Below are 23,184 nucleotides of genomic sequence, written 5' to 3' on the forward strand. Positions count from 1 at the left end.
CGAACCACAAACAAAAATTATTTAATTGTCCCGATACAAAATGCTTGCCAATTTTCAGTTCTCAATGCTGTGCCTTGTTTAACAATGTCCTAAGTACTCCTTCATTTTATCAGTGTGGTATTGGTCCAAGAAAACACGACCAGAGATGTGTTCAAACAATTGCTAACTGTAGCCTTATCAGCTACAGTTTAAGATTTGCAGCAGCAAAAAGCCAAATAATAGACCAGGCATTGCTTCATTTGAGCAAAATTGTGTTGTTAAACTTGACGCAACTGATAGAAAAGTTAATAATCGCAACATTTTCCTCCCCTCACAGAAGTAATCAAAGTTCAGATGGGTGGATGGCGCACTTTTAAAGCAAAAGCGTCACACCCATCTGAAAGCACACATTAAAACAGCGTGTTGACAAGGAGGGCAGAGAAAGTGCATCTACTCCTCTGACAGCTTCACTCTCTCAAGGAAGACATCCTTCCCGTAGCCCTCAGGGGTACAAACCTGTACCACTCTTTAGTTAAAAGGATTTTGTTCAATTTTAAGCCTCAGTCTTGAAGAGAAATATATCGCCTCAACTTTGGAAACATAGAGCTTTTATTTTGAATTTGTTTCAGACGTCCAATCCCCCACGGCGCCAACCATGGGAAACGAACAGTCCAGGGATGCAGATGTTTCCACGGTAAGGTCTCATCCTGCAGCTCTGAAGTTGTGTGAACATCATGTACAGATCTGCTAACTCCTCAGTGTCTAAAACAAACTGCAGGAGTGTTTCACTTTATTTCTTCACAGAACGGCATTGCTGTTGAGAAACATGAAAACGGTTCAGCCAATGGCCTCTCTGCACACATTAAGCTCAACGGACTGGAGACAAGCGGTGTGTTTGCATGTTTTTATTGGAAGAAAACACTCAAATCTGATTATCTGTGTTGGAATATCGAGGAAAAATGCATTAAATGTTGTGTGGCATCAAAGAGAGTAGCGTTTTCCTGCATTGTCTTTCTTATCAACCTGTTTCGTGGGAAAATGCTGCACATTGTTGTGCTAAGTTTTGTTAGATGAGTCATTCAGACTCATCTAACACTCTTTGTAAACACAAGAAGCCCCAGCTGGCCTCTGTCTTGATGCTCCTGCTGTAAACTAAAGGCGTAGTCTGCAGAGTCTCCGGAGCGACTGTTTGAACTGTCACGCCGCAGTTCACATGCTGCAGCAACAACAGCGGCTCGCTCTTCCCACTGGGTCATGAGTTTATCTCAGAGCTGTGATGTTGACCCTGGAGATGAAGATCTCACTTTCTGACCTGGATGTTTACTTCACAAAGAGGAATACGCATCAGTTCACGCCAGAACCACAAAGAAAGTAGCTATTTTCTTTTTGCCTCTGACAGTAGAGGAAACATTCATAGGTCTTTGTTGAGTATTTTAAAGTCAATTGTGATTCTTAGAGCTGTGTGGTACATATTCAATTGATCCTAACAAGACCTTGCATCTGTTAAGAAACCATTTTTCCTGAAAGAACTAGTGGAGATGAGCAATATTCTTATAGATCTTCATAAGACAAAAACCAGCCATGTGACGCATGCATTCAAGACTGCAGGTTCTTGAACGAGCTTTTAGCATAAGGTGTTCAACCAGGACAAGCAGGGAGGGGCTTCTTCTTCATTTTCTTTTGCTACTGTTTACTAGCGCATGTGCACCACCAACAGTGGGAAGAGGCTTGGTGTGAAATCTCGTGAATCTTGCTCTAGACTTTTTCTTTCACAGTTTATTTCGATATATGAAAGACTTGGTGTCATAGTATCACGGCCGGGCACAAACCGCCGTTACTAATTTCTCCTGGAATGATCAATTTTCAAACAGTTGGCTCTTCTGTGTATTAAAAAGGACGCCATCCAAAATCCGAGTCTGTTTGGTCAAAATTGACCTGGTTTAACTTGCCATAAACAGACTTAAAGACTTGTGTTACAACATGTGAACACAAGAGTTTTGAACGCAGAAGCCTGAAACGCACGTTTACATAGACTTTTCATTGAAAATGGCCACTTGAAGGGCACTGTGAACGTAGCTTAACCTTTTCGATGCCAATTCAAGTTTTGTTGCTGTTAATCTAATTTTGCACCTGATTTAGAGAAATCTTTGGGGAGTTATCCATTATAAGGACCCATGCACATTTTCTTTTTATATACAAAACAAATGTAATATTTTGTTATTATTAAAAGTAAAAACAAAGAACTTGATATTTGAAAATGCTGTTTTTTTTGTTTTTTTTTTTGCTCTGCTCCTTACAGCTCGGGATGCTTAGCTGTTCTGATGTTCAAAGCATAAAAAAACTAAACAGTGTGACTAGTTAGGTTTCAGTTTTCTATTATCACTAATTCTAATTTAACCCTTGTGCTATCCTAGGCACTTTAACATTGGGAGTTGGGTCATCTAGACCCACTAGACAGTGCGCTAAACCTTTTTTCTTCAGTGATTTGTGATCCTCACTGGTGTCCATGGATTACATGAAATCTTTCCACCTTTATCCACCTTTGTCATGGTAGGGAGAACACATCAATGTAAGGGTGGGGTCATCTAAGATAGCACAAGGGTTAAAAAATGATCTTTTTCCTCAAGTACATCAACAGACTGGATTCAGTTTTATCTGGAGGTGCTGGAGCAATGACCTCCTGATGTTTGGGTTCACTTCTTTTTTTTTTTTACTTCTCTCACTGCAATAATCCCTCAAATCCCATCCAGATGAATTCCAGCCAGCCAGCCAAAACTTTTTAATGAGCTTTTCAAAGTTCCAAGTCCTGTTGGGTTCTCTAAAATCCTTCTACAAATTCCCTTTCTTTAAAAAAAGATGCTTTTTTTTGTTTTATTTTAACATTTTGAACTAGAAACATGTAGGTTTCTAACTGATCTTAAAACAATAGATATATTGCAACTTCTCAGTCAGATATGAAAAGTACATATTTTCTTAACTGCCCTAAACCAATATTTATGTTAAGTGCCCCAAAGTCAAAATGTGATTTCCTATTAAATTGCTGCTTTTTTGTTTCTAAATTTTTGCAGTTAATGCCCATCGGAATGGTGAACTTAAATCTTTAAAGCCCACTGCTGAGTCAGGCAGTCACGTGGCCGTTCAGGCCGGCGCCAAACCTGCTGACGTCGAGGTGGCTTCTGAAGCCGGAGACATGACCGACGGCAAGAAAAGCAAAGTGAAGGAAAAACCGCAGCTGCTTGATAAATTGTTTAAAAAGAAAGCGGGGCGTGCAGCCGGTGAAGATCAGACGAATCAAACCTTCAATGAGGATGGGGTTCAGAGTCTGACTGCCCCTCAAAAGGTAAGCACTGCTGTGTTTAAGAAGTCATGAATGTCACTTAATTATTGTTTCTGACTCGATTTGAGGCTCCGCCTTTTGCTCCGTGTTGGTGGCGCCCATTTCATGACGTCGACCTGGAGCCAGCCTTGCCAGCGTGTCTGCGTTTCTCCTTCAAAAACAGGCAACATCCGAAGTTTTGCAAAGAGGGATGTATATATTGTGCATATAAAAGAAAAGCATTTTGCTGATCACCGCCAGCTCAGCGGAGAAAGTGTGTGTGTGTTGGTCTGGGGGCGGTGCTGGCAGCACAGACTCTTCCTGGAAGGGGCTGTTCCCCACTTTGTGACGTCACAATGTGAGAACCCACCGGTACTTGTGAGTCGTGAGGGACTGATTCTAAAAGCGCAGGTTTTTAGAGGAATACTCAGAAATGCATGAGCACATCAAAATACCACTTTAGGGTATGAACATCATAATACACCCAATAGCTCAAAAAGTTGATTTTGAAAAAAAAGTCATAATTATATGTTTCAGCTACGTTAAAATCCAGGGCACTAGATGATCCTACAGTGTAAAGCAAGGGTGCTCATTACGTCGATCGGGATCGACCAGTCGATCTTCAAGGACACGAGGGTAGATCGCAGGCCAGCAAGGATAAATAAACAAAAAAATGAAAAATATATTTCTAAAAAATTCACCAGCCAATCAAATTCCTCACCGAGAAATACGGGACTTGATTGGACTGCAGAACGGCCAATCAGACATCCTCTGATACACACGTCACTGCACATGCGTGTTTAAATACATTGAGCGCAAAATGAGTCTGTCATCAGAAAGTCACTTTCTGCCCCGCTGCACGTCAAGTTCCCGGCAGAAGCCCACTCCGGCACACTGGAGTGTTTATTAAGGATCGCCCCGCGTGTGTCCTCCTGCTGCCGGCTCCGCAGTAAATTATGCGGTTTACAGCAGAGCATAAATACAATAGTCGCTGCTTTTTGATTTTGTAATAAAACGCATCAACTATTAATACTAAAAGTATCTCCTCACAAATATTTGTGTACGCCTTCTTAGCTTTTTAATTATAATAAAGTATGTTAGGTACGAACATTTCATAATACTATATTCATTAAACAGTATTTTAGTTTCAAAATACTAATATATATATATATATATATATATATATATGTATATGTATATATATTTATATATATATATATATATATATATATATATATATATATATATATATATATATGTATATGTATATATATTTATATATATATATATATATATATATATATATATACTCTCACGAACACATATATATACAGTGGTGGACAAAATTGTTGGTACCCCTCAGGTAAACAAAGAAAGTCCACAAGCTCACTGAAATGACTTGAAGCTTTTAAAAGTATCAATAAATTAAAATTTATTGAAAATTAAATAATCAAAATCAGCCATTACTTTTGAGTTGTTGATTAACAGAATTATTTAAAAAAAAAAAAACTAATGAAATGCTTCCTTTTTTTAGTCTACCAACATAGAGCCGATGTGCTCTATGTTGTTAAAGCTCCACTTTTGTCCAAAGGACATTTTCCCAGAAGCTTTGTGGCTTGTGAACATGCATTTTGCAAATTCCAGTCTGGCTTTTTTATGATTTCCTTTCAACAGTGGTGTCCTCCTTGGTCGTCTCCCATGAAGTCCACTCTGGCTCAAACATCGACAAATGGTGCGATCTGACACTGATGTACCTTGATCTAGGAGTTCACCTTTAATGTCTTTGGAGGTTGTTCTGGGCTCTTCGGAGACAGTTCCAACTATCCGTCTCCTCAATTTGTCATCATTTTTCCTCTTCCTCTTCGTCCAGGGAGGTTAGCTACTGTCCCGTGGGTCTTAAACTTCTGAATAATATGTGCCACTGTTGTCACAGGATCTTCAAGCTGCTTAGAGATGGTTTTATAGCCTTTACCTTTACCATGTTTGTCTATAATTCTGTTTGTAATGTCCTGGGACAATTCTCTCCTTCTCTTTCTGTTGTCCATGTTCAGTGTGGTACACACCTTTTCACCAAACAGCAACATGACTATTTGTCACGTTGACATACCTGTGTTCATCATGACCCCCTGGGCAATTAGTTCTCCGTCTTTTATGGAGGTACCATCATTTTTGTCCAGCCCTATTTCATAAGTTAGTTTTTTTAAATACTTCTGTTAATCAACAACTCAAAAGTAATGGCTGATTTGGATTATTTAATTTTCAATACATTTTAATTTATTGATACTTTTGAACACTTCAAGTCATTTCAGTGAGCATTGTGGACTTTCTTTGTTTAACTGAGGGGTACCAACAATTTTGTCCACCACTGTATACACACACACACACGCATGTATGTATATATATATATATATATATATATATATATATATATATATATATATATATATATATATATATATATATATATAAAGTCTGAGCACCCCTGGTGTAGAGTCTTTTAGGGGTGATGGATCAGTGAGGCTATTTGGACACAGCTCTGGAACTGTGCATGTAGAGACCACGACAGCATGGGGAACGCCCTACATATTGCACTAACCAGGAAGTTGTGCAAGAATTTGGACGTAGCCTTGCAATTTCAGATTTGGAGAGTCCAACAAATTGGCGAACGCCCTCTATAGCGTGCCAACCAGAGAGCAGGGAGGGAATTCAGACAAAGCAATTGTTTGGTCTCTGTTAGTTAGACTCTTAGAGATTAGCTGTCGTGAAACAAGTGTTGATGAGTTTTTATCCACACAGCAACTGTTTTTCTACATTAAAACAAAGAAATCCCCTGAAAAACAAACAAAAAAATCTTTATTAAAATGATTAAACATGATTGAACTCACCAAGAAAAAAAAGTGCTGGAAAAAAGAAATGACCCCAAAAATGTCCCCCAAACATCCTAAAGAGCCTCAGCCTGAGTAGATGACTTTCTCAGACCATAATTCTCACACATTGTTGAATATCAATGAGGGAGGGGTGGGACAGGCACATTAATAAAAGGCTGATTGTTGACCATGCCCCGGGTAGGCAGAGGCATGGTTGGAATGGCGCTCCCATCTCAATGCTGCGATTAAGACGCTCACTGCTCGCATATCAGCTCTGCTGCTCCGACATCCCTCTCAAAGGCTGTAATTCTGCGTGGTGGGGGCACAGGAGACTGTAGACCTGAGGCAAGGACCAGCGACGGGGCCGCAGAACGGGACTCCGCATCCACGTCCAGAGGTAGAGAACCCCAGCAGCATCAGTCCGCCCGCGGAAGAGGAGGGGGAGGATAATCCAGTTATGAACTTCTTCAAAACACTAGTAAGTAAAATAAATAAATAAATGAGGACCTGTTCTAGTTCTTTCAGTTATGTCTTTAAAGGGAATGCTTGGAAATATAAATTGATGACTTGCAGTGGAGTTAAATGAGGAAAAGAAAGTGAGAAAACGAACACTAAAAGAAAAAAACAAATTTTGATGCTTTTTGGAAAAATGATTTACCAAAAAAAAGGGAGATTTTCAGGTCTGCCATGACTGTAGCTCCTATGGAAGCAACACAACAAGCAGCTATTGTACTTCCTCTTTATCATGCTGTCCTTTGGATTCATGCTGTTTTAAAGAGTCACCATTGCCCCAGCCTCATGCTAATCAAGTCTTTGAGCATGCGGGAATGTGGCTGTCCATTGTTCATCCCATCGTGTGAGCTCACAAGGGAGGCCTGTGCGCTTGGAAGTTGAGACTCGCGAAAATCCAGCGCGGGCAGGCCTACGCCATCTCCGAGGCACAATGGGGGTCACGATGACAGCGCGCATACTGTCAGGGCCCTCAGTGTGCACTGTCTACCGTACAGTGCCCCAATCTCCTGAGAAGCCTCTGTATGACTGGAGGAATTATTCTGTGTTGCTATTGCATTCCCCACATCCTCTGACACAAGGATCTTTTTATTTTATTTTATTTATTAATTTTTTTGTCTGATAGGTGACCCCAACTAAAACGCCCAAAAAGGAAACAGCTGCCCCTGATGCTGCCAAAGATCAGGTGAAAACGGAGACTTTCCTCTCTTTGTCCACTGCAAAAACTGAACTTAAGAAAACATAAAGACCCCTTTTCCAAGAAAAATTGTCGTATTTTTGAGAGTTTTCAAAAGCAAAATAAAACATTTCTTAGTGACTTTTTCTTGAAAATGTAAAAAAAATGTATAGTTAGACCAGTATTCTAACCCATTGGTAGATTGTTTTAAAGATTCATTTTTTCAAATGTAAAAAATCTTTTGCGCTTAATTCTATGGGGGCCTTTTTTTTAGTGTATTTCTCAAAATAAACCATCACCACCATCCAAAAGCAACACTTTTAATTTCTCTTTAACATGCAGAGTTTTTGTTTTGCTCACTTCAGTTATTGTTGTGTTTCTCTAACTGCTTCCTTTGTTTTTTGTTGCACATTAGCCCCTGAAGGAGACCCAACCTGCAGCAACCACCACTGTGAGCACGCAGGCTGCTAAAGAGTTTAAAGCATCTTTTACACTTTCAATTCTTTGTTTAGTCTCAAAGGGATTCACCGTACTAATTTTACATCTTTTCTATTAGGGATGTCCCGATCCGATCATGTGACCGAAAATCATGCCTGATCACATAGTTAGACTCAATCAATTTCAATTGTTATTCAATGTCAGACTCAATTGAAATCAGATGTTGTATCCCGATCAGGGATCTGAATTTTTTTCTCATTATTATACTGAGCACCATATACATATATATATATATATATATATATATATATATATATATATATATATATATATATATATATATATATATATATATATATATATATATATATATATATATATATATATATATATATATATATATATATATATATATATATATATATACACATATATATATATGTGTGTGTGTGTGTGTCTGTATCTGTGAAATTTTTAAAAAACAACTAGTTAAAGACTAGATAGTTAAATTGATATGATTTAATAATGAATACTTATTCACGACTAGCAATTATAGCAAGTTCTGTCAAAATTGCAACAAGAACTTTTAAAGAAAGTCATGTTGAATATTTAACCCATAAGAACCCAGACATACCTTTCCTTAAAAATAAAACCATGTGAGATCTACCACAGACCAAGTGGACCAACGAACACATTTCATATGTTTTTCTGTTACACTATTGTCACAATGAGTTTATATGAGGATACTAAAACTACAGTCAACAAACCTTCTCACATGACTAATTATCACTTATTTTTACTAGTTAATAGTCAACTTTTTATTCTAGTTGATAGTTCCATTATTTCTTACTAGATTGTTCAAGCTACTTCACAGAAGAGATTAGATTAGATTTGCCATCAGTGCAAGAATAGCAAGGAAGGAACATCGTAAAACAATATCAAACAAACAAACAAACAGTATATGTAAGTGTGCAAATATAAACTGTAATGAAGAGTGCCGAAATTAGTGTGCAAAATTGTGTACGAAAATTGTGTGTAAAGTGCAAGAGGTAGCAATGAGGTAGAGTGATGACACTGTGGACAGAGTAAGTGGACAGGAATATGGATTTTATCTGTGCATTTTGGAATTGAGGATGGTTATTGCCTTTGGAAAGAAGCTGTTTTTTAGTCTGTTCGTTTTGCTTCTGATGCCTCTGTAGCGCCTCCCAGAGGGCAGCAGGTTGAACAGGAAAGGTGCGAATTGTCCTTGACCATGTTTTGAGCCCTCGTGATGCAGCGCGCGGAGTAGATGTCCGTCAGGGTGGGAAGAGGGCGCCCAAAGATTTTCTGAGCCGTCTCTACGACTCTCTGCAGTCTCTTCTTATTCGCGGCCGTGCAGCTGCCGAACCAAACTGTAATGCAGTATGTAAGCAGGCTCTGGATGGATGAGTGGTAGAAGGTCAGCAGCAGGTTGGTGCTGATGTTGTTCTTCCTGAGGACCCTCAGGAAGTGCAGACACTGCTTGATGGTATTGGCTGTACAGGAAAGGTCGGCAGAGATGGTGATCCCGAGGAACCTAAAGGTGTGGACCCTCTCCAAGTGCTCCCCATTAATAAGGAGGGGGGTTGGGTCGGTGCCATGTTTCCTGAAGTCGACTATAATCTCCCTGGTTTTGCTCGTGTTCAGGGTGAGGTTGTTCTCCGAGGACCAGGTTGTCAGCTTCAGGACTTCCTCTCTGTAGGAAGACCACCGTGGTGTCGTGGGCAAACTTGATGATGCAGTTGTTGTTGTGGGCTGGGCTTCATTCATAAGTGTAGAGGCAGTACAGCAGGGGGCTTAGCACACAGCCCCGTGGGGCGCCCATGCTCACTGTTCGGTTGGAGGAGAGGTGGGGGCCAAGTGTCACAGTCTGTGTTCGGTTTGTGAGGAAGTTGATAATCCAATTGCATGTGGGGGGGGGGGGGGGGGGGGGGGAGTGAGCAGTTTGTCGCAGAGTCTGTTATTGTGTTGAAAGCAGAACTGTAATCCACAAAGAGTGTCCGGACGTAGCTCTGCTGCTACTTCAGGTGGTTCAGCGCTGAGTGGAGAGCCACGGCTACGGCGTCCTCTGTGGATCTGTTCTTACGGTATGCGAACTGGTGGGGGTCCAAGTATGTGGGAAGGTGGTCCATGATGTGCGGGAGGATCAGCCTTTCAAAGCACTTCATTATTACCGGAGTGAGGGCCACTTGGTGATAGTCATTTCGGCTGGTGGTAGGAGATGTTTTTGGCACAGGGTTGCTGATTTCAGGCAGGGTGGGATTACTGCCTGGGCCAGGGAGAGGTTAAAGATATTGTAAAAGGTGGGGGCGAGCTGGTGGGCGCACGCCCTGAACACTTTGCCAGGTACTCTGTCGGGGCCAGAAGCCTTCTTGGGGTTCACTGCTAGGAGCACCCGTCTGACCTCATGCTCCTTTACAGTGAGTGGGGGTGTGCTGGGGCTGGTGAGGGTTGGGGGTGGGTCTGGGGTGGAGGGGTGGTTTCATGGCGAGCAAAGAAGCAGTTAAGCTCCTCCACCCGTGTAGCATCTGGAGCTGCTGAGGACACATCACAGCCCCTGAAGTTGTTGATGTCTTGGATGCCCCGCCAAACATCTCACGGATTGTTGCTGGATATGTGAGCCTCTAAACGTATCCTGTGGTCTGCCTTGGCTGCTTTTACTCCTATTTTCAAGTCAGCTCGGGCAGCACTGTATAGTGCTCCGTCCCCTGACCTGAAGGCAGCGTCTCGAGCTCTGAGGAGGGAGCAGACTTGGGTAGTCATCCAGGGTTTCTGGTTTGGAAAAACCCTGATGGTTTTATGCTCCGTTTAAAGACCCGCTCTGATGATTTTTTATGTTCTTGTAGCATTTTCCTCATCATGGAGGACAGAAATAAGGAAAATTAAGATCAAACTAGCATTTTTGAGATTTTTTTCCCCCAAATTGTTGTGAATCAGGAGCAAGAAAAGCAGGATTCTGTGAAGTAGGAAATACGCCGGGCGGGGCACAATCTTCCTGCTCCGCTCCATTCTGATGCATCGACCTGCAAGTAGACGAATAAGTCCATGTACGTCTTTGTTTTCCTTGACTGAGCTGGCATCTGACTTAAAACTATACGGCTGGATAGCTTCATTATTGCTCGCCATTCTTGTGGCACCGGTAATGTTAGGTTGTGGTTGTGCGAGGCAGTAAGCTAGTGGGAGAGTGCATAAACAGATGCATGATGGGAAGTGAGGATGGGTTTACTCCACGCCAACAGTCGCACACAACTCAGAGGCTGATTTCTCATGAACTACCATGGCTCTACAGAAACTATGTTCTAGAAAACAACACAGGTTTTTGGATTTTGGTTCAAAATGGCATTACCATAATTAAAAGATCACTGGGAACACTTTTACAATAGATCAAAATGTGTTCTGAGTTTGACTTAAAGTGTTAAATAATAAAATAAGGTGAATAAAAAAATTTGGTGACATGCTAGATTGGTTTGTTTTGCATTTTTCCATTTTGTTAACGTGTCCCTTCTGTAATGTGTTAATCGGGACTCGGCATCGGCAGATTCTCACGACCAAATGACTTCGAATTAGATTGTGACCAAAGAACCTCATCGAGACATCCCTAATTAATCTTACAAACAAAATTACCAACATTCAGCACTGTCATTCTTTTAATATGATGTTATTAAAAGTAAGACTGTGGACAGCTTCTTGTTTCTTTGTGCTGAAAAGTGTCTCGTCTGCTCTGAATAGGTTGCACAGGTATCCGAACCGCCTGCTGCACCCAAAGGAATGCCCGCTCCACCACCGCCTCCCCCAGAGCCCCCCAAAGCTGAGGCCAAAGGAGAAGCAGCTGTCAAACCCGTGAAGGCCAAAGACGAAGCCAAGGCAGCTGCAAAGGAACCCCAGTCCTCAAAAGGGAAATCGGCCACTCTGAGTAAACTCTTTCGCTCAAAGGTAAAAATAAATAAATAAAACAATTGGAAACAAATTGCATAGTTTATAGCTATTTTACCCAGAAATCTATTTCTTGACACCATTAAATCCATTTTTCAAACAAAAAACGTGTGAATTTTAGAGAATACCAGAAGTGACAACACTGAAAGACCAGAGGGTTTTTAGACAGTGGAGCCAATGCAAACCCTGCAACAGCAGTACAGTGGATGATTATACTCTAAAGCTGACCGTGGCTCAACAGTTTACCAACTGGACAAAGTGGGGTCTGTCTGGGGGTGGCAGAAACGTGCACTTTCCAAACTGGAACTGTTGTTGTGTCATGTTGGGTAGTTCAGATTTGTTTTTTGGACACAACACTGCTTATGGTTCCATGCAAACCATTGAAATCTGCAGAGATCAGTGGCGGCTACTGGTCTGTCAGAGAGGGGAAGCTCATTTTCGGCCTACATCATAAATTGTCCATTTATTTAAAAGTAAAAAATCAAGCAATATCGCCAAGCAAATATAAAAGAAATAGGTTGCAGCAGTTTTTATTTCGACTGAACTTGAGAAATCGGCTAGGGGACAGAGCGCGAATAGCATCAGTGATTCCTTATAGTACAGAATCCCTGTTAGTCAAAAGGAGATGCAGTCTTTCGACAGACCCTCCATTCATCACGCAGAAGCTTGGAGTCCGGGCCAGCCCACTCCCCATTCACCCCCAGAGACGCTGAGTGTCTGTGGGCGGGACATAATCGCAGCGTTTATCCAATGACCGTCTAGTTTCGAAGCGCTGAAAAAAAGCAGCCCCATTGAAGTCAATGGACGCTGGGCTTCAATAAGGAAATGCACTGTGACGCTGCGGGAATGTATGTGAAGGAAATCAAGTCAGCCGACCTTTCATATGTAACTGATTCTGAACGAACTCATCTTTGAAATGAACGTTTTCTAACGCATTTTTAGTCAATAAAATGTTAATACAAAAGTACATAATTGACCTTTAATTTTGTGACATTATAAGGGAAGCCGAGCTTCCCTTGCAGTCTTAAAGAAATCGCCACTGGCAGAGATATTCATAGCTGTGTCCAAATGTGGGCATAGTGCCCTATGAGGACCAAAATTGGTAAGCTTTGGATATTTTTTTGTGTGTCTAAAATTTACAAAATGAAAAAAAAAGTCGCAGTAGCAACAGTTTGCTGCTAGAATTCAATCAACTCAATTCTTTTTTTTTATAAAGCCCAATATTACAACAAAAATGGGCTTCAATAATTGTTCAAAACATAAAATCAGTTATAAAATACAATAACTGATTGCTAAACTAAAACACTAAACTCAACTGGGCATCCCTGCCCTTAGACCCTCCTTCACCGTAAGGAAAAACTCCCACCAAAAAAATTTTTTCGGGGGGAATAAAAGAAGAAACATCAGGGGTGTCCACATGAAGGAGGAGAGAATCACCACCCTTGATGCATATCATGACTACAAATTCAGTGTTGTTCAGGGTGAACTGAGCATTCTTGTCATGCAACATTTGCGTGTTGAACACCGGGAAGACTAGCAAGAGCTAAATCATAAGAAAGTCCTCATGCTAAGCCACTGTGCTAATCACATACGGATGTAGCATCCCTGTGTTTGTATAGCCTGCAGACGGTACTGGAAGTTGTGAGGAATTGAACCATCACACATCCTAACTGCTGTTTTGCCGTCAAATTCTGTGGTACAGGGAACATCCTACTGAATTGTTGTTTTTGACACTTGTTAAAGAAAAAAACATATTAGCTTTAGCTGTTTTAGGCTAGCATCTCTTGAATCTACAATAATGGCATGTTATATTTTGCTTTTAAACAAAGAAATGGCAACATAGTTTTTTTTTTAACTTGTCCTGAAAAAACAGATAAGAAGTTCTGTTCCTTGTGTTTTACAGTTTTTACAGTTACAATCTTCTGACACGCAAGGTGTATATTTGTATAAGCCCCCTAAACTTTATTTGTTTTAATTACGTTTGTCTTAGTCACAACTGCCCTTAGGGGTGGTACGGGCTGTCTGCGGATGAAAAATGGGCAAACCTGTCAGGGCACGAAGGTAATTGTAAGATCGTAGACAACTTGGTGTCTCTGCGGAGTAAAAACTTTCATACACATTTTTTCTAAAGACACACTGCAGGTGGCCGATCATAGCTAACAGTTTAAAGACCCACTCCAATGAAAATCGTGATTTTTGTGTTTTTAACATTTTCTTGTAGCATTTTTCTCGGGATGGAGGACATATGTAAAAGAATTAAAGAACAAAATAGTGTTTCTGAGTATTTTACTGTTTAAATTAGAGGATGGATCGGGGCAGACAAAAACCAGCAGTTGGAAAAAGCTCAGGTTTGTGGCGCAGTAGCCCTTGTCTCGACTACTGTCTGGCTCAAAACTGTGCGGCTGGATAGCTCTGATATTGCTCGCTGTTGTTTGCTTCATTTTTTGTTTTTGTTGTTAGCTTTGGCTTGTGAGGTGCTTTCAGCTAGCGGGAGAGAGTGTAGGGGAAATTAGCTGGAGGCTAACTTCCACGCTAACAGTCCCACCCACAACCCAAATGCGAATTTCGAATGAGCTCCTGCTGTGCTGCAGTAAAGATGTCCTAAAAAAAACAATACAGGCTTGTTGATTTTTTTCTAAAAAATGCATAATCATAATTAAAAGACCGCTGGCAACACTTTAAAAACAGTAGAAAATGTAATTGGATTTGGACTTTGACAACACATAAGGGTACGCAAGAGCAAAGTAGGTGAAATGCAGATGTGTCGTACAGACTTGTCATTTTTCTAACCCCCCCTGAAACCTGCAACTGCCCAAGGTACTCATTATTTCTGTTCAAGTAGGTGTGCACTCCTTGTGTTTCCCTTGTGTACCCATTGCACTCTCCATGATTGCAGACCTAATGATAGAAATGTGGAAATTAGTCAATCGGATTGTAGTTCGCGTTTGGCTTTAACTAGCTCGCCCAGCTCGCTCCAGTTCTCTTCTACAGTCAATGACTTTAACACTACAAGAGACACCAGTCAAGCCTCCAGAACCTGTTGTGGAAATGCAGAACAGCAGTCAAAGCTATTGTTGTTCTTCAGAGAGGGGAATTAGATGATTATCCTCTCAGTTATCAATGCTTGGTGCCAAAGATTTTTTTTTGTTTTTTGGTTCATTTGATTCGAATGGCTGTGTTAAAATTCAGAATAAAACAGTTGAAGTTACCAAACTGGTTTTTGTAGTTGAGAAACTTGGAAAATTAGAAAAAAAAAAGTGTCCACAAATGTATATATGTTGTTGTTTTTGGCATAAGGCAAAAAAAATCTATTTTATTCTGCTAAATTCAGGATTGGAAAGTTAAATTTTGTTGTATATTCCCCAACCTAACACCAATGTCTCAAAATTGTGTATCTGCAGCAGATGGAAGAAAAACCACAACCAGTGGTGGAAGTTGAGGTAAATCAATGGAGTTAAACTTTTTGGGAAAGAACTTAATTCTACTTTTTGTGAGAGGGGAGTGGTTCCACTGTCATCATTGAGTTTTTCCAGATATATTTTATTATCTTAAAATTCCAGTAAATTACTTGTTATGTTCACACTTATGCTACGTTCACACTGGGCACGTGACGCGTATTCTTGAATACACTAACACAGATATTATTGAACGTGGGTCCATGGTGTGCACGCTAGCTGCATTTTCATTACTCATATGCACAAAACTTTGTCGAAATTGTTTGAGAAATTCTAAAAATTTCACAATCACACTGTTTCCATTAAATTATACATGTGAATACACCCCAAACCAACTCACGTGATATGTCATTCAAATCCATAGTGACTGGTGTGACAAACATTTTGATTTACAGCAGATACACTCCCATTTCTGCCCCAGCACTCGCGCTCATCACCATCGCCCCAGTTGCTGCAGTATGGGACACCTGCTGGTGGCGTATCCCGCAGGCTGAATTTTACGCCCGTACTGCAGTCATGTCTTTTAATCTGAATTTATTTCAAGTGACTAGAGTGTACCATAACGGAGCAACTCTGTCCATAAAAATGTCTTTTTAACGCTGAAGATGACAACTCAAATCAAAGCCAAGGAAAAACAGATTCCAGGGAAAGAAAGGATGAAACCTCTGCTCTAGATTTTTTTTTCCACAGCTCTATTCCAATATATGAAAGACTTGGAGTGATAGAATTCCAGCCAGAGATAAACCGCATTTTTTATTTTCTCCTTCATGATCAATTTTCAAATGGTTGCCACTTCCATGAATTAAAGGAATATACGTAACTACCAGACCCAAGTCCCTGATTGGTCAAAGACTAACCTGGTTTTAACTTTTGATGTGCGTTCACTGGACGTACATTTTGTATGTAGAGCCTGAAAACGCTCTTATAAATGGGCGTAGCTACAGTAAGCGTTAACGTGAGTTTTGAATGTGCATTTATGTATGTTTACAAAGAATGGTCGCCTGAACTTGTGTTGTCGACGGCGGTGTGAACCTAGCTTAACGAACATTTTCATAAAATGATTCACTTAGTGGGAACTCTCAATAAAGATAGACCCCTTTCTGTCTTATTTCTGCAGCTGATTGCTGCGGTTCTGGTGATAACTAATGGTGTCGGGGTCTTGATTTTTCTCAGGGACATCTCGTGCATTTCTTTTGCTCAAACTTTTCAAATCCTGTTCTTTTTCTAATTTCTGCTTCTTCACATAACAGGTGGAAGCTGCACCATTCTCATGTGTTCCTGCTTTCTTTTACTCTCTTTGAATCTAATCAAAACAGAAGGTGGACTTTTCAAAAGCAGCCACTCTGGAGGCTGTTGCGAAGCCAGAACCACCACCGCCTGCACGAGAAGAAAAGAAAAGCTCCAAACCATCCTTCTTTTCCGCCTTCAAGCCCAAAGTAAGGATCTCCATACCTTAGCCATTTTAAGCCCCCGAACATCTGAGGGTGCTTGTTACAACAGCTGGTAACAGTTTATTGTGAATTTGAGGTACTGTTAGATCACATGACCACTAAAGTCCAAGCAGCCTCCACAAGTGGAGTTCAGCTCCTCAGGAAAACTACTGGACTGGTAAATATAGTGACCTCACTTGATGTGCAAAGATGCATTATTAACCAGAGTAAAGCCATCAGTTACATTTGGCATTAAAAAGTGCTCTAATGAACTTATTTTCCAGATGTATCGCTCTCTGTGTGTATTTGAAGACTGAGTCGCAATCTCTCTGTGTTGCAAATCTGTGTCCTAACAGCAAAGCCTTCTGACGGTGCACTTATCCAAACATCAATAACCTTATCTGCTTCTGATCGATGCGCAGTCTGGTCATTTTCCTCATTTTTCTTGGTGCTTTTTAACATTTCTTCAGGCTGCAGAACCCAAGAAGACTGCAGCGAGCCCGCCCGCAGCAGCTGAAGCAGCTCTGGCAGTCAAAGCCAAAGAGGAGCCCAAACCTGCAGCCAAGTCTACAGAAGCAGCTGCAGAAAACAAACCAGCGTCGACGGTCTCTCAGGCCGCAGACGATGCAGCCGGTGTCCCCAAAAAGCTGGAGAAGAGGAACTCCATCCAGCTGTTCTTTAAGAATCTGGTGAGGAAAGCCTCTCTTTCCCACAGATGCTGCAGATCTGCGAGGACAGCACAAAACCTTACATCAAAACAGGGAGAAACACATTTAGATTTAACTAAATTACATTAAATTAAAGTCAATAATATTGAGAAATATGTGGAACCTTTTTTAAAAGTCTGATTTGTAAACTTAAACTATAAAATTGATCGTGGTAAAACACAGACTTTTTTAAAGTATTGTTTTTCTAACTTTATTTGGAAAAACACATGGGGCGGGCGTAGTAGAGCGGTTTACCTTGATCAGAAGGTTGAAGGTTTGATTCCCGCCTTGGTCGCCCATGTGTCGAGAAAGGTAGAAAGCGCTATACAAGTATACGCCATTTACCCCAAAAAAACCAACCTTTTGTGCTGAGATATATACATTTTTATTCTTTTTAACTTTATAATCATGATGAAGGAGGTACTGAATTCCTAAAATGATGTGCCATAATCCACTGCTATGAGCATAGATTAGAAATTGTGACATTATAGTGTCATTATTATAATTCTTAAGCTTGAGTGTCCAATATTTTGGAAAAAGTGTCAAATTAAAGCCAGTGATTTTTGTGTTGTTTTTCTTTGAAGGAAAGATATGGATGAAAGAATTTCCTTTTTCCTCCATTCATGTTATAATTCTGCTTAGTCCCATTTTGGGGTGGAGTGGTTGCTGGAATCAGCTTCTGTTTGGATTAAGGATGAGTACAATACAGAAATGGCCTGGTCTGTATAATATCAGGTAAAAGACCGGCCTACATCACCTTTTGAGTCAATTTGAGTCATGTTAGCAGGGGTCTTTTAATTATATTTATGCGATTTTTAGCCAAAATCTCAAAACTATTCAATGAAGCTATAAAATCTTTATCTGTGCTCCCATCTCTCTCTGTTTGTCAACCTGCTCTTGTGCAAAACACTTTTCACAGTTTCCAGTTCCAAAATTTTCCAGAAATGTCGGAGCTGAAACAGCAAAAACATGTCAGGTCCTCGCCTAACTATTTGTGTTCCTTCCTCCATCTTTTAAAACAGCAGCCGTCTCTTCTGGATCCGATTCCATTGATTTCATGAACTTTTGTGGCATTTCCAACCTACTAATCATCTCCAAAATGCTTTAAAAAAACGGATGCATCTCAACTCCAATCCCAACCAAAAAAAACCCTCAGGGTTTTGTCTCCACAGCACAGAAACTGCCTTCATAAAAATCACCAATGACTTTCTTACAGCAGCAGATTCTTGTTCACTCTAGTCAGACTTTTCTCAGTTTTTTTCTTTTTTCAGTCTCAAAACCTTCAGTTTCCTATTCTGCCTTCGTCACTTCAGGTGTGCCTCAAGGTTCTGTCCAGGGCCCCCTCTTAATGATCATCAATCCACTCCAGCCATAAATTTATCAACAGGTTAAGCTTGCTTTTTATTGGTTCATCTTTAGTTTCTTTAAATTAAACAGCAAAAATACCAATCTTCTTAATGTCAGCACTTAATTAGAAATGAATAAAATCCTTATTATAGTAAATTATGCTAATAATGTAAAAAAATATTGTTGGTTAAATTATGGATGGAAAAATTATCCAAAGTTTGGACCACAAAAGTTTACAAACAGTTTTTTTGCAACTAACATTGACCATTTATCAATGAAAAGCTGTACAACAGAAATCAGCTTTCTTAAATTTTCATTGTAGTCTGAAATGACACACCAAATATGAAAATATTCTGGAAGATTAAAAAACACACACACACACACACCTATATATATATATATATATATATATATATATATATATATATATATATATATATATATATATATATATATATATATATATATATATATATATATATATATATATATATATATATATATATTTATATTCACTTAATATTTTCAAAGTTTACAAGTTTTTACTGCCAAACAAATCTTGTCTTGTCACATATTTGGCTGATTTATTTGATGGAACTATTCCACTAGATGGCAGCAGCTGCTTGTGTTGGAACAAAACTCATTGGTGCGCCACGTCATGTTCAATTTTATTGCTCATTGGTGGTTGACCTACATTCCTCAAACTTCACTTTGTCCTTAGTCTAATTGGAAAGAAAATTCAAAGTTCTGTGAAGTGGATCTGATAAGAATCAAGAACCTGACTGACACCTCTCTGTCTTTTGGACTGCAGGGTCAGAAACGTCACTCTACAGATGCTGGGGTCCAGACGGAACCGGCAGCTGCTGCTCCAGCGGAAAAAGCCAAATAAAGCCTCAGCTTCTCTGTATATACTGCCCTGCGACCCCCATCTGACCTTCACCTGTGCAGAATCGACTCAACCTGTATCAGTGTTTCTTTAACTTCCTGTTTGAGAAATAAAAGGACAAAAAAAAGCGAAGAGAAAGCTTAACCCAAGGATGTGTGGAAGGCTGCAATTCAAGAATTATATATACTTTTGATCATATAAAAATCTGAACAGGTGTAGGAAGGTGAGCATGATCCTTCCTGTGCTTAATAAAACTCATCCTACTTATTTGCAACATATATACATCTGTGCTTTGCTTGCAGGAAATAACACAGAAAACTAAAGAAATGCTCTTGTGGTTACATGTCCAAACCAGGAAGTGCATGCAGTTAAAAGCTGTACTTCAAGTTATAAATACTAATAAACCGTTTTGTATTGTCCGATGCCTTTTTGTACTATATATATGATAATTTAGTACACTTTAAAATACCTGTGATTGGCAATAGGTGTGTCTTTGTGTTGTGGTTTGCCTCAGTGTCAAACAACCGCCAGTTATATCTGTAATAAGAATTTAATGAAAGCACTTTGTGTCGCTTCTTTGAAGTCTGGTGTTTGCTGTCGCACTTGTGTGTGATTAATACCTTCTGTTGATCCTCCACGTCAGCCTGATTCTGTAACTTCAGGTATTTCAAAGACAATAAACATGCTCTGCAGTCAGTTGTTCTGTGTCAACTGAAATCTTTAATGGTTGGGTGTTGCAGCCTCAGTGACTCAGTGGCTGAAAATATGTGAACATTCTTGCGGCGCTGATGTCCCGCTTCTGCGAATGCACTTTGAGGAAACTGCCGCGAGTCAGACAAAGGCTCAGAAACATCCACATCTGTCTCTGTTTTGGCCGACAGACAATATATTTGAGAGCTGAGCTGAAAGTGTCGAAACGGACAAGAATAGAGTATGAGGATGTAAAACTTTGAAGGAGAGGAAAAGAGCTCTGATCTTTCTCTTTGGAACTTTTGAGCCTGATGCTGTGGTATTAACTCATGAGGTTTGAAATGTTTAAGGCCCATCATTCAGAAAAGTTGCTTTCACAATCTTACCAGTAATGTTCCACCCTCACTGGTTTAGGAGGAAGCTGAGTGTAAGCAGATATAACAGGTACATGTCCCCACATGCAGCATTGCTAATTCAGACCTGGTATTGTAGCATTTCTGTGCCAATTTCAATAGGATTGCATCCTTTCTGTTGTTTGAAGTCAAAAAATTTATTGCAGATCTGTCACTGTCACTGCTTCTTTTTTAACTGATTCTATTGGTCTAATGATATTTAATTACAAATAAAATGAAATGAAAATAAAATGTAGTTGGAATTAGATGGCAAAGTTGTTTCCTGTCCCCAAAGAATAATTACATCAAGTAGCAGTGGATGCAGTTTAGTTTTCCCAAAACGCAGCAGTTTAGGTTTTCTTTGTTCCCTTTACTTTTCAGAAAATAGCTTTGTTATTACAATTCAGTCAACATTTGGATTTTTATCAAAGTTTCTTGAAAGAAGAAATGCTCAGCTCTTAGGGACCAAAAAAAACCAAAAAACTAATCTGACAGGTTTGACAGATGTAGGTGGACCCTGAAAGGCAATGACTCAGGTTGGAGAGATTAAAGCAGTTTATTTGACAGTCACAAAAGTCCTCCAAGCAGTAGGGGGCGTAATGCTACATTACAAGGCAGAGAAACCAGGAGGGACGGGCAGAAATCAGAAGCTGAGGACGAAGAAGGACGGATCCAAGGCAGAGGTACCGGAGGGCAAAAGGTAGGTCCAAGACGTGAGCAGGGGGTTCAAGACGAGGCAGGAAACAGGCAAACCAGGTACATTGGATGAGAAGAGAGAATTGACCATTACCTCAGACTTAGTGGTGCTGACCCCTCATCCCAGCCGCTTCACACTCAGCTGTAAACTGCCCTAATACACGCTGGAGGTCCTGGCTCAATGAAGCCAACAGGACAACATCATCTGCAAAGAGCAGAGAAGAAATCCTGTGGTCCCCACACTAGACCCCCTCTGGCTCCTGGGTGCATCTAGAAATTTTCTCCGTAATGAATATGAAAAGAACCAGTGATAAAGGGCAGCCCTGCCGGAGCCCTGCCGGAGAAACAAAATGCACTGGGAACAGGCTTGACAGCCAAACAAGCTCCTGCAGCAGTCATAAAGAATCCGGACAGCCCTCAGTAAAGCTCCCCGGATCCCATACTCCCAGAGCACCCTCCAGAGGACACCATGGGGGACATGGTGGAATGCCTTCTTCAAATCCACAAATCTCACATGTTCTGGATGAGCGAACTCCCATGAACACAAGAAGAGCGTGTAAAGCTGGTCCGACCAATAGTCCTCAGGGGAAGGGAGCCACGACCTTTCATGAAGTCAAAAAGGCTTTGATCCGACATTTAAAAATGATGCAAACATGGCTGCTGAGGTGGAACCACTCGACAGACTTGACCAAGCTGCATTTATCAGCATTGGTCTGACAAACCTTAATCAGGGTGTTTATTTCATCTTTTCCTGCATCTTGAAATTTATATTTGATGATTTTAATGGCCACTTCTTGGTTGTTAGATTCCTACACTTTGACACTTTTCAAAATAGTTCCTTCTCCAAGAAAATTTTCGATCAAATAGTTGTTGCAGCCCAGAAGAACTGAGTTTTCCTCAGTCACGATTTTTCAAATTTCAAGTGATAGATTGCACAAAACAAATCTTTGGGGTGTAACGATAAAGATCAGGGAGATTTTTTTCATTTGCAAAAAAAAGAGGCTCAGAACTTTACAGAATATGTGCTGGACGTATCAGCTCAGAGGGCTTCTACAAAGTGTCACTGATGAAAAAATAAATTAGATTACTTTTTATATAAATGGTTGTGTTGATTGAAATCAACATCACTTAGATTACTTTATCATTAGAATTTATTTTATTTGAAACTTTAAATTTATTTTTTTTAAACTGACAATAATTTGGGTTTTGATGTTAATCATCAGACAGACATTTGGAATTCTGCAACAAAAGGAACTCAGAAGTACAGGCATCACAAATCATCTATGGTTCTGTGTTTTATTGTTGCCTTTAAAAGTTAACTTTTAAAGCCACAAGTCCAAGAAAAGTGGACTCTAAAACGCGTTGGAGCCTTTTCTAAAGACAACAACCTAGAGCAATGTTTGTTATTGTATTTGCCGTTTTTATTTGATATGATGTGGTCCATTTTTCCCACTTTCATTGTGTATCTTTTACAGGACGGAAGAAATTTATTTGGAATTTGTCTTGAATTGTTTATGTATGTTTCAACAAGTTATACAAAAGTGAAAGTAAACTAATGTTTCTTAGAAATATTTATTTTTTTGGGGGTGGCCGTAGTGCGGTGGTCGACCCATGATCGTAAGATAGTAGGTTCGATTCCCGCCTTGCCCGCCCGTGTGTCGAAGCATCCTTGGGCAAGACACTGAACCCCACCTTGCCTCTGGTGGGAGGTTGGCACCAGTGTGTGAATGGGACTGTGACTGTAAAATGCCTTGGGCCTTCAAAAGAAGGTAGAAAAGGGCTTTACATCATTACATCACTTATTTATTCCATTTCGAGAAAATGTTACATTTTTGTTACACTGT

The 23,184-nt window shown here is 40.1% G+C and overlaps 1 protein-coding gene across 7 annotated transcripts; it reads left to right on the forward strand.

Moving 5' to 3' along the window:
* Window positions 1-437: 437 nt before the first annotated feature.
* Window positions 438-20,260, forward strand: LOC101170974 (fibrous sheath CABYR-binding protein). Of its 7 annotated transcripts, XM_023956889.1 has the most exons (12): window positions 440-673; window positions 784-868; window positions 3,048-3,319; window positions 6,491-6,640; window positions 7,298-7,357; window positions 7,764-7,799; window positions 11,534-11,737; window positions 15,139-15,177; window positions 16,509-16,628; window positions 16,720-16,800; window positions 17,093-17,311; window positions 19,488-20,260. In XM_023956889.1, the coding sequence occupies exons 1-12, from the start codon at window positions 635-637 to the stop codon at window positions 19,563-19,565; spliced, it is 1,383 nt and encodes a 460-aa protein (XP_023812657.1). In that variant the 5' UTR covers window positions 440-634; the 3' UTR covers window positions 19,566-20,260. The 7 variants fall into 7 exon arrangements, with proteins under 7 accessions (XP_023812661.1, XP_023812662.1, XP_023812657.1 ...); XM_023956893.1 differs by lacking the exon at window positions 16,720-16,800 and having other exon boundaries at window positions 438-673; XM_023956890.1 differs by lacking the exon at window positions 7,764-7,799.
* Window positions 20,261-23,184: the final 2,924 nt, after the last annotated feature.

This window comes from Oryzias latipes, chromosome 7 (assembly GCF_002234675.1).
Source record: "Oryzias latipes chromosome 7, ASM223467v1".
NCBI lineage: Eukaryota > Metazoa > Chordata > Actinopteri > Beloniformes > Adrianichthyidae > Oryzias > Oryzias latipes.

Excerpts from the sequence above, each read along its gene's own strand:
- LOC101170974 (XM_023956889.1), top strand. The coding sequence starts at position 635 with ATGGGAAACGAACAGTCCAGGGATGCAGATGTTTCCACG. Across the intron at positions 7,358-7,763 it reads CTGATGCTGCCAAAGATCAG|CCCCTGAAGGAGACCCAACC; the intron begins GTGAAAACGGAG and ends GTTGCACATTAG. Across the intron at positions 7,800-11,533 it reads AACCTGCAGCAACCACCACT|GTTGCACAGGTATCCGAACC; the intron begins GTGAGCACGCAG and ends TGCTCTGAATAG.